The sequence below is a fragment of the Heterodontus francisci genome, unplaced genomic scaffold (assembly GCF_036365525.1).
Source record: "Heterodontus francisci isolate sHetFra1 unplaced genomic scaffold, sHetFra1.hap1 HAP1_SCAFFOLD_1459, whole genome shotgun sequence".
Classification (NCBI taxonomy): domain Eukaryota; kingdom Metazoa; phylum Chordata; class Chondrichthyes; order Heterodontiformes; family Heterodontidae; genus Heterodontus; species Heterodontus francisci.
Window position 1 is genome coordinate 45423 of NW_027142168.1, and position 12117 is coordinate 57539.

Consider the following 12117-nt stretch of genomic DNA (forward strand, 5'->3'; position numbering starts at 1 on the left):
TTGTCCCTCCCTCCCTCCCTGCCTCATTGTTACTGAAGGCTGCATCTAGTTACGGCCGAGTCCGTGCCACACACCCTCCACAACGGTCCAGGCTCACCGTACCCACAAACACTTCAGAGACGCCAGCTAAGTGGCAAGTAACAGTCGCGCCACACAGGTGCCAGGCAATGACCATCTCCGACAAGAGAGAATCTAACCATCTCCCCTCGACATTCAACGGTATTACCATCGCTGAAACCCCCACTATCAACATCCTAGGGGTTACCATTGACCAGAAACAGAACTGGAGTAGCCGTAGAAATACCGTGGCTACAAGAGCAGGTCAGAGGCTGGGAATCCTGAGGTGAGTAACTCACCTCCTGACTCCCCAAAGTGTGATGGAATACTCTCCACTTGCCTGGATGGGTGCAGCTCCAACAACACTCCAGGAGCTCGACACCATCCTGGACAAAGCAGCCCGCTTGATGGGCACCCCATCTACAAACATTCACTCCCTCCACCATTGACGCACAGTGGCAGCAGTGTGTACCAATGAGGCAGGGAGCGCGTGGTAGGGTACACTTCCTCCCCAGTAAAAACATTACACAGTGGTACACCAGGGCTGGGAAGACGTGGGAACAACAGGCAAAGTGCAGCAAGAGCAAGCGGAGACATTCAGGAGGCCTGGCCATCCCAACATTCTACCATCGTGTTATAATTTACGCAGCGGTTAGTTGAAGATTACGTCCACTCTGTCCCGTGTTGCCCGCTCCGTCTCACACACACACACACAAACACACTAAGGCACACGGAGTTGGACGGAATTCAAACAGTTCGGGCACAGAGCCCGTGTGGACAGAGTGGTTCTCGATCGTTCCCGGGTGCCCAGCGGGGGCCGGGCAATCTCTCAGCGGATAGCAGGAGCTGATCGGTCATTGGTGATGGTTCGTTTCAAGCGGATGTTGGTGAAAGGGTTGGCCCTGCAGCAAAAACAAAAAAAACATCAGCTTCAGGAAAATCTACATCAGGCAATTGTTCCAACCATTGTTTCAGAAGCTCCCTCCTCCCTCAGTACGCACTGACCCTCACCCACAGGGACCGAGAGTCTCCCGTCTCCCTCAGTACGCACTGACACTCACCCACAGGGACCGAGAGGCTCCCGTCTCCCTCAGTACACACTGACCCTCACCCACAGGGACCGAGAGTCTCCCATCTCCCACAGTACACACTGACCCTCACCCACAGGGACCGAGAGTCTCCCGTCTCCCTCAGTACACACTGACCCTCACCCACAGGGACCGAGAGGCTCCCGTCTCCCTCAGTACGCACTGACCCTCACCCACAGGGACCGAGAGGCTCCCGTCTCCCTCAGTACGCACTGACCCTCACCCACAGGGACCGAGAGTCTCCGTCTCCCTCAGTACACACTGACCCTCACCCACAGGGACCGAGAGGCTCCCGTCTCCCTCAGTACACACTGACCCTCACCCACAGGGACCGAGAGGCTCCCGTCTCCCTCAGTACACACCGACCCTCACCCACAGCGACCGAGAGTCTCCCGTCTCCCTCAGTACCCGCACTGACCCTCACCCACAGGGACCGAGAGTCTCCCGTCTCCCTCAGTACGCACTGACACTCACCCACAGGGACCGAGAGGCTCCCGTCTCCCTCAGTACACACTGACCCTCACCCACAGGGACCGAGAGGCTCCCGTCTCCCTCAGTACACACTGACCCTCACCCACAGGGACCGAGAGGCTCCCGTCTCCCTCAGTACGCACTGACCCTCACCCACAGGGACCGAGAGGCTCCCGTCTCCCTCAGTACGCACTGACCCTCACCCACAGGGACCGAGAGTCTCCCGTCTCCCTCAGTACGCACTGACACTCACCCACAGGGACCGAGAGGCTCCCGTCTCCCTCAGTACGCACTGACCCTCACCCACAGGGACCGAGAGGCTCCCGTCTCCCTCAGTACGCACTGACCCTCACCCACAGGGACCGAGAGGCACCCGTCTCCCTCAGTACACACTGACCCTCACCCACAGGGACCGAGAGGCTCCCGTCTCCCTCAGTACTCACTGACCCTCACCCACAGGGACCGAGAGGCTCCCGTCTCCCTCAGTACGCACCGACCCTCACCCACAGGGACCGAGAGGCTCCCGTCTCCCTCAGTACGCACCGACCCTCACCCACAGGGACCGAGAGGCTCCCGTCTCCCTCAGTACGCACCGACCCTCACCCACAGGGACCGAGAGGCTCCCGTCTCCCTCAGTACGCACTGACCCTCACCCACAGGGACCGAGAGGCTCCCGTCTCCCTCAGTACACACTGACCCTCACCCACAGGGACCGAGAGGCTCCCGTCTCCCTCAGTACGCACTGAACCTCACCCACAGGGACCGAGAGGCTCCCGTCTCCCTCAGTACGCACTGACCCTCACCCACAGGGACCGAGAGGCTCCCGTCTCCCTCAGTACACACTGACCCTCACCCACTGGGACAGAGAGGCTCCCGTCTCACTCAGTACACACCGACCCTCACCCACAGGGACCGAGAGGCTCCCGTCTCCCTCAGTACACACCGACCCTCACCCACAGGGACCGAGAGGCTCCCCTCTCCCTCAGTACACACTGACCCTCACCCACAGGGACCGAGAGGCTCCCGTCTCCCTCAGTACACACTGACCCTCACCCACAGGGACCGAGAGGCTCCCGTCTCCCTCAGTACACACCGACCCTCACCCACAGGGACCGAGAGTCTCCCGTCTCCCTCAGTACACACTGACCCTCACCCACAGGGACCGAGAGGCTCCCGTCTCCCTCAGTACACACTGACCCACACCCACAGGGACCGAGAGGCTCCCGTCTCCCTCAGTACACACTGACCCTCACCCACAGGGACCGAGAGGCTCCCGTCTCCCTCAGTACACACTGACCCTCACCCACAGGGACCGAGAGGTTCCCGTCTCCCTCAGTACACACTGACCCTCACCCACAGGGACCGAGAGGCTCCCGTCTCCCTCAGTACACACTGACCCTCACCCACAGGGACCGAGAGGCTCCCGTCTCCCTCAGTACACACTGACCCTCACCCACAGGGACCGAGAGGCTCCCGTCTCCCTCAGTACACACTGAACCTCACCCACAGGGACAGAGAGGCTCCCGTCTCCCTCAGTACACACGGACCCTCACCCACAGGGACCGAGAGGCTCCCGTCTCCCTCAGTACACACTGACCCTCACCCACAGGGACCGAGAGGCTCCCGTCTCCCTCAGTACACACTGACCCCCACCCACAGGGACCGAGAGGCTCCCGTCTCCCTCAGTACACACTGACCCTCACCCACAGGGACCGAGAGGCTCCCGTCTCCCTCAGTACACACCGACCCTCACCCACAGGGACCGAGAGGCTCCCGTCTCCCTCAGTACACACTGACCCTCACCCACAGGGACCGAGAGTCTCCCGTCTCCCTCAGTACACACTGACCCTCACCCACAGGGACCGAGAGGCTCCCGTCTCCCTCAGTACACACTGACCCTCACCCACAGGGACTGAGAGGCTCCCGTCTCCCTCAGTACACACTGACCCTCACCCACAGGGACCGAGAGGCTCCCGTCTCCTTCAGTACACACTGACCCTCACCCACAGGGACTGAGAGGCTCCCGTCTCCCTCAGTACACACTGACCCTCACCCACAGGGACCGAGAGGCTCCCGTCTCCCTCAGTACACACTGACCCTCACCCACAGGGACCGAGAGGCTCCCGTCTCCCTCAGTACACAGTGACCCTCACCCACAGGGACTGAGAGGCTCCCGTCTCCCTCAGTACACACCGACCCTCACCCACAGGGACCGAGAGGCTCCCGTCTCCCTCAGTACACACTGACCCTCACCCATAGGGACCGAGAGGCTCCCGTCTCCCTCAGTCCCCAGTCGCACTGACCCTCATCCACAGGGACCGAGAGGCTCCCGTCTCCCTCAGTACACACTGACCCTCACCCACAGAGACCGAGAGGCTCCCGTCTCCCTCAGTACACACCGACCCTCACCCACAGGGACCGAGAGGCTCCCGTCTCCCTCAGTACACACTGACCCTCACCCACAGGGACCGAGAGGCACCCGTCTCCCTCAGTACACACTGACCCTCACCCACAGGGACTGAGAGGCTCCCGTCTCCCTCAGTACACACTGACCCTCACCCACAGGGACCGAGAGGCTCCCGTCTCCCTCAGTACACACTGACCCTCATCCACAGGGACCGAGAGGCTCCCGTCTCCCTCAGTACACACTGACCCTCACCCACAGGGACCGAGAGGCTCCCGTCTCCCTCAGTACACACCGACCCTCACCCACAGGCACCGAGAGTCTCCCGTCTCCCTCAGTACACACTGACCCTCACCCACAGGGACCGAGAGGCTCCCGTCTCCCTCAGTACACACTGACCCTCACCCACAGGGACCGAGAGGCTCCCGTCTCCCTCAGTACACACTGACCCTCACCCACAGGGACCGAGAGGCTCCCGTCTCCCTCAGTACACACTGACCCTCACCCACAGGGACCGAGAGGCTCCCGTCTCCCTCAGTACACACTGACCCTCACCCACAGGGACCGAGAGGCTCCCGTCTCCCTCAGTACACACTGACCCTCACCCATAGGGACCGAGAGGCTCCCGTCTCCCTCAGTCCCCAGTCGCACTGACCCTCATCCACAGGGACCGAGAGGCTCCCGTCTCCCTCAGTACACACTGACCCTCACCCACAGAGACCGAGAGGCTCCCGTCTCCCTCAGTACACACCGACCCTCACCCACAGGGACCGAGAGGCTCCCGTCTCCCTCAGTACACACTGACCCTCACCCACAGGGACCGAGAGGCACCCGTCTCCCTCAGTACACACTGACCCTCACCCACAGGGACCGAGAGGCTCCCGTCTCCCTCAGTACACACTGACCCTCACCCACAGGGACCGAGAGGCTCCCGTCTCCCTCAGTACACACTGACCCTCACCCACTGGGACCGAGAGTCTCCCGTCTCGCTCAGTACACACTGACCCTCACCCACAAGGACCGAGAGGCTCCCGTCTCCCTCAGTACACACTGACCCTCACCCACAGGGACCGAGAGGCTCCCGTCTCCCTCAGTACACACCGACCCTCACCCACAGGGACCGAGAGGCTCCCGTCTCCCTCAGTACACACTGACCCTCACCCACAGGGACCGAGAGGCTCCCGTCTCCCTCAGTCCCCAGTCGCACTGACCCTCATCCACAGGGACCGAGAGGCTCCCGTCTCCCTCAGTACACACTGACCCTCACCCACAGGGACTGAGAGGCTCCCGTCTCCCTCAGTACACACCGACCCTCACCCACAGGGACTGAGAGGCTCCCGTCTCCCTCAGTACACACTGACCCTCACCCACAGGGACCGAGAGGCTCCCGTCTCCCTCAGTCCCCAGTCGCACTGACCCTCATCCACAGGGACCGAGAGGCTCCCATCTCCCTCAGTACACACTGACCCTCACCCACAGGGACCGAGAGGCTCCCGTCTCCCTCAGTACACACTGACCCTCACCCACAGGGACCGAGAGGCTCCCGTCTCCCTCAGTACACACTGACCCTCACCCACAGGGACCGAGAGGCTCCCGTCTCCCTGAGTACACACTGACCGTCATTCGCAGGGACCAAGAGGCTCCCGGCTCGCTCAGTACACACTGACCATCACCCACAGGGACCGAGAGGCTCCCGTCTCCCTCAGTACACACTGACCCTCACCCACAGGGACCGAGAGGCTCCCGTCTCTCTCAGTACACACTGACCCTCACCCACAGGGACTGAGAGGCTCCCGTCTCCCTCAGAACACACTGACCCTCACCCACAGGGACCGAGAGGCTCCCGTCTCCCTCAGTACACACTGACCCTCACCCACAGGGACCGAGAGGCTCCATCTCCCTCAGTACACACTGACCGTCACCCACAGGGACCGAGTGGCTCCCGTCTCCCTCAGTACACACTGACCCTCACCCACAGGGACCGAGAGGCTCCCGTCTCCCTCAGTACACACTGACCCTCACCCACAGGCACCGAGAGGCTCCCGTCTCCCTCAGTACACACTGACCCTCACCCACAGGGATCGAGAGGCACCCGTCTCCCTCAGTACACACTGACCCTCACCCACAGGCACCGAGAGGCTCCCGTCTCCCTCAGTACGCACTGACCCTCACCCACAGGGACCGAGAGGCTCCCGACTCCCTCAGTACACACTGACCCTCACCCACAGGCACCGAGAGGCTCCCGTCTCCCTCAGTACGCACTGACCCTCACCCACAGGGACCGAGAGGCTCCCGACTCCCTCAGTACACACCGACCCTCACCCACAGGGACTGAGAGGCTCCCGTCTCCCTCAGTACACACCGACCCTCACCCACAGGGACCGAGAGGCTCCCATCTCCCTCAGTACGCACTGACCCTCACCCACAGGGACCGAGAGGCTCCCGACTCCCTCAGTACACACTGACCCTCACCCACAGGCACCGAGAGGCTCCCGTCACCCTCAGTACACACTGACCCTCACCCACAGGCACCGAGAGGCTCCCGTCTCCCTCAGTACGCACTGACCCTCACCCACAGGGACCGAGAGGCTCCCGACTCCCTCAGTACACACTGACCCTCACCCACAGGCACCGAGAGGCTCCCGTCTCCCTCAGTACGCACTGACCCTCACCCACAGGGACCGAGAGGCTCCCGACTCCCTCAGTACACACCGACCCTCACCCACAGGGACTGAGAGGCTCCCGTCTCCCTCAGTACACACTGACCCTCACCCACAGGGACCGAGAGGCTCCCGTCTCCCTCAGTACACACTGACCCTCACCCACAGGGACCGAGAGGCTCCCGTCTCCCTCAGTACACACTGACCCTCACCCACAGGGACCGAGAGGCTCCCGTCTCCCTCAGTACACACCGACCCTCACCCACAGGGACCGAGAGGCTCCCATCTCCCTCAGTACGCACTGACCCTCACCCACAGGGACCGAGAGGCTCCCGACTCCCTCAGTACACACTGACCCTCACCCACAGGGACCGAGAGGTTCCCGTCTCCCTCAGTACGCACTGACTGCAGATATGTGTCTCGTTGGCAACTATAGCTTAGTCAGTAACATTCCCTATTGCCTCAGAGTCAGTGGTTTGATCTTCAGTCCCGACTTCAGGGACTTGATCTCTATCACCCAGGCCGACACTCCCCGGTGTCAGTACTGAGGGAGTGCTGCACTGTCAGAGGGTCAGTACTGAGGGAGTGCTGCACTGTCAGAGGGTCAGTACTGAGGGAGTGCTGCACTGTTGGAGGGTCAGTACTGAGGGAGTGCTGCACTGTCAGAAGTATCATGTCTCTGATGAGACGTTTAACCGAGGGTCCCCGTCTATTCTGTCGGGCGGGTATAAATGACTTCACAGCCGTTACTGGAGGTAGAGTGGGTTGGCCTTTGGGAGGTGAAGGGGAAATTCTCCCCAGCATCCTGGGGCCCAATATTGAACCCTCAACCAACATGATCGTAGTGCTGCCTGTGGGATCTTGCTGTGCGCTAACGGGCTGCCCTCTTTCCTACTTTACAGCCAGCGACCACATTGGACAAGTACTTCATTGGGCTTTGATGCGTTTCAGGACGTCCTGCGGTGGTGGAAGGTTCCGCAGGTGCACATATCCATCCTGCTCGACTGTTTTCCAAGTCGAACTCATTTCACTGATTGGCTCCTTACCGTGAGGAATGGCTCCCGGGCTTCCCAAAGTCGGCACTGAGCTGGAAAGCAAGAGGATTAAGTGTCACAGGAGTGAGAATAAGCTGATAAAAGAGAGTGGGACATCCCAACAACCGCATCGTCCATAGACCTCCACACCGACTCCAACCTGCCCACTGAAGTCCCTCATCCCTGGGATCATTCTGGTCAATCTCCCTCTTAACCTTCTCTGTTCTCAGGAGAACAATCCCAGCTTCTCCCAGTCTCTCCACATTAACTGAAGTCCCTCATCCCTGGGATCATTCTGGTCAATCTCCCTCTTAACCTTCTCTGTTCTCAGGAGAACAATCCCAGCTTCTCCCAGTCTCTCCACATTAACTGAAGTCCCTCATCCCTGGGATCATTCTGCTCAATCTCCCTCTTAACCTTCCCTGTTCTCAGGAGAACAATCCCAGCTTCTCCCAGTCTCTCCACATTAACTGAAGACCCTCATCCCTGGGATCATTCTGGTCAATCTCCCTATTAACCTTCTCTGTTCTCAGGAGAACAATCCCAGCTTCTCCCAGTCTCTCCACATTAACTGAAGACCCTCATCCCTGGGATCATTCTGGTCAATCTCCCTCTTAACCTTCTCTGTTCTCAGGAGAACAATCCCAGCTTCTCCCAGTCTCTCCACATTAACTGAAATCCCTCATCCCTGGGATCATTCTGCTCAATCTCCCTCTTAACCTTCTCTGTTCTCAGGAGAACAATCCCAGCTTCTCCCAGTCTCTCCACATTAACTGAAGTCCCTCATCCCTGGGATCATTCTGCTCAATCTCCCTCTTAACCTTCTCTGTTCTCAGGAGAACAATCCCAGCCTCTCCCAGTCTCTCCACATTAACTGAAGTCCCTCATCTCTGGGATCAGTCTCCTCAATCTCCCTCTTAACCTTCTCTGTTCTCAGGAGAACAATCCCAGCTTCTCCCAGTCTCTCCACATTAACTGAAGTCCCTCATCCCTGGGATCATTCTGGTCAATCTCCCTCTTAACCTTCTCTGTTCTCAGGAGAACAATCCCAGCTTCTCCCAGTCTCTCCACATTAACTGAAGTCCCTCATCCCTGGGATCATTCTGGTCAATCTCCCTCTTAACCTTCTCTGTTCTCAGGAGAACAATCCCAGCTTCTCCCAGTCTCTCCACATTAACTGAAGTCTCTCATCCCTGGGATCAGTCTCCTCAATCTCCCTCCGCCCCCTATCCAAGGCCCTCGATATCCTTTCGAACCTGCAGCTCCAGGAATAGGGACACAGTACTCAATAGTGGAATGGGTTGAGACACCAATGGGGTTCCTACCTGCGAGAGGTCAGGGTTCATCATACTGAACGGCCGGATTCGGAGCTGATTGCTGGAGGGGAGCGAGCTGTTCCCTCTCCTGGTGGAGTGAGAGGTTTCCGATCCACAGGAGACGCCAACCTCATCCAAGCGCCCTGTACTGCTGCTGTTAAACTTACTGGCCTGTAAACTGAGAGGGGGGGGGAAGGAGAGAGAGAAGGGGGGTGGGAAAGGAGAGAGAGAGAGAGAAAGGGGGGAGGGAGAGAGAGAAAGGGGAGGAGGGAGAGAAAGCAGGGAGGTGGGATGGGGGAAAAGAGGGAGAGGGAACGGTAGGGAGAAAAAGGGAGAAGAGGAGGGAGAGGCAGACAGTGAGGACGGAGAGATGGCAACAGGGAGGGAGAGAGAGAGAGAGAGAGAGCCACACACCGGGAAAGAGAGGGAGGTAGGAAGATGCAAGATTAACAACTCAGTGCGATACAAGCAATGTAATGTAGTACAACGAGAGATTAAACGCGACTGAATTATCATCATTAAAATAAGATGCAATTTCCAGCAGGAATTGGATCCTTTGATATATTTGTTAATGAGGTGCTCCAAACATTCGAATAAGAGAAAAACAGAGTCCACAGGGCGAGACCGAGTGAGACAACAGGAAGGAGTTTGGGTCCATTGGGATTGTGTACGGTGGGAGTGAACGGGAAGGGGTTTGGGTCCATTGGGATTGTGTTGGGCGGGAGTGAATGGGAAGGGGTTTGGGTCCATTGGGATTGTGTACGGTGGGAGTGAACGGGAAGGGGTTTGGGTCCATTGGGATTGTGTTGGGCGGGAGTGAACGGGAAGGGGTTTGTGTCCATTGGGATTGTGTACGGTGGGAGTGAACGGGAAGGGGTTTGGGTCCATTGGGATTGTGTACGGTGGGAGTGAACGGGAAGGGGTTTGGGTCCATTGGGATTGTGTACGGTGGGAGTGAACGGGAAGGAGGTTGGGTCCATTGGGATTGTGTACGGTGGGAGTGAACGGGAAGGGGGTTGGGTCCATTGGGATTGTGTACCGTGGGAGTGAACGGGAAGCGGATTGCGTCCATTGGGATTGTGTACGGTGGGAGTAAACGGGAATGGGTTTGGGTCCATTGGGATTGTGTACGGTGGGAGTGAACGGGAAGGAGGTTGGGTCCATTGGGATTGTGTACGGTGGGAGTGAACGGGAAGCGGATTGGGTCCATTGGGATTGTGTACGGTGGGAGTGAACGGGAAGGGGTTTGGTTCCATTGGGATTGTGTACGGTGGGAGTGAACGGGAAGGGGGTTGGGTCCATTGGGATTGTGTACCGTGGGAGTGAACGGGAAGCGGATTGGGTCCATTGGGATTGTGTACGGTGGGAGTGAACGGGAAGGGGTTCGGGTCCATTGGGATTGTGTACAGTGGGAGTGAACGGGAAGGGGTTTGGTTCCATTGGGATTGTGTACAGTGGGAGTGAATGGGAAGGGGTTTGGGTCCATTGGGATTGCGTGTGGTGGGAGTGAACGGGAAGGAGGTTGGGTCCATTGGGATTGTGTACGGTGGGAGTGAACGGGAAGGGGTTTGGGTCCATTGGGATTGTGTACGGTGGGAGTGAACGGGAAGGGGTTTGGGTCCATTGGGATTGTGTACGGTGGGAGTGAACGGGAAGGGGTTTGGGTCCATTGGGATTGTGTACGGTGGGAGTGAATGGGAAGGGGTTTGGGTCCATTGGGATTGTGTACAGTGGGAGTGAATGGGAAGGGGTTTGGGTCCATTGGGATTGTGTACAGTGGGAGTGAACGCGAAGGGGTTTGGGTCCATTGGGATTGTGTACGGTGGGAGTGAACGGGAAGGGGTTTGGGTCCATTGGGATTGTGTACAGTGGGAGTGAATGGGAAGGGGTTTGGGTCCATTGGGATTGTGTACAGTGGGAGTGAACGCGAAGGGGTTTGGGTCCATTGGGATTGTGTACAGTGGGAGTGAATGGGAAGGGGTTTGGGTCCATTGGGATTGTGTAGTGGGAGTGAACGGGAAGGGGTTTGGTTCCATTGGGATTGTGTAGTGGGAGTGAACGGGAAGGGGTTTGGGTCCATTGGGATTGTGTAGTGGGAGTGAACGGGAAGGGGTTTGGTTCCATTGGGATTGTGTAGTGGGAGTGAACGGGAAGGGGTTTGGGTCCATTGGGATTGTGTAGTGGGAGTGAACGGGAAGGGGTTTGGTTCCATTGGGATTGTGTACAGTGGGAGTGAACGGGAAGGGGTTCGGGTCCATTGGGATTGTGTACAGTGGGAGTGAACGGCAAGGGGTTCAGGTCCATTGGGATTGTGTATGGTGGGAGTGAACGGGAAGGGGTTCGGGTCCATTGGGATTGTGTACTGTGGGAGTGAATGGGAAGGGGTTCAGGTCCATTGGGATTGTGTACGGTGGGAGTGAACGGGAAGGGGTTCGGGTCCATTGGGATTGTGTACAGTGGGAGTGAACGGGAAGGGGTTTGGGTCCATTGGGATTGTGTATGGTGGGAGTGAACGGGAAGGTGTTTGGGTCCATTGGGATTGTGTACGGTGGGAGTGAACGGGAAGGGGTTCGGGTCCATTGGGATTGTGTACGGTGGGAGTGAGTGGGAAGGGGTTTGGGTCCATTGGGATTGTGTACGGTGGGAGTGAACGGGAAGGGGTTCGGGTCCATTGGGATTGTGTACAATGGGAGTGAACAGGAAGGGGTTTGTGTCCATTGGGATTGTGTAGTGGGAGTGAACGGGAAGGGGTTTGGGTCCATTGGGATTGTGTAGTGGGAGTGAACGGGAAGGGGTTTGGTTCCATTGGGATTGTGTACAGTGGGAGTGAACGGGAAGGGGTTCGGGTCCATTGGGATTGTGTACAGTGGGAGTGAACGGGAAGGGGTTTGGGTCCATTGGGATTGTGTACGGTGGGAGTGAACAGGAAGCGGTTTGGGTCCATTGGGATTGTGTACAGTGGGAGTGAACGGCAAGGGGTTTGGGTCCATTGGGATTGTGTACAGTGGGAGTGAACGGCAAGGGGTTCAGGTCCATTGGGATTGTGTATGGTGGGAGTGAACGGGAAGGGGTTCGGGTCCATTGGGA

The 12117-nt window shown here is 58.5% G+C and overlaps 1 protein-coding gene across 1 annotated transcript in view; it reads right to left on the reverse strand.

The window, feature by feature from the left end:
* Positions 1-27: 27 nt before the first annotated feature.
* LOC137366705 (BAR/IMD domain-containing adapter protein 2-like) overlaps positions 28-12117 on the reverse strand; it is a 33311-nt gene continuing 21221 nt past the window's right edge. The window contains exons 7-9 of the mRNA XM_068028376.1: positions 9040-9208; positions 7727-7767; positions 28-959 (exon numbers count right to left, since the gene is read on the reverse strand). Coding sequence (XP_067884477.1) covers positions 887-959; positions 7727-7767; positions 9040-9208 — 283 coding nt within the window. The 3' untranslated portion in view covers positions 28-886. The remainder of the gene's footprint in view (positions 960-7726; positions 7768-9039; positions 9209-12117) is intronic.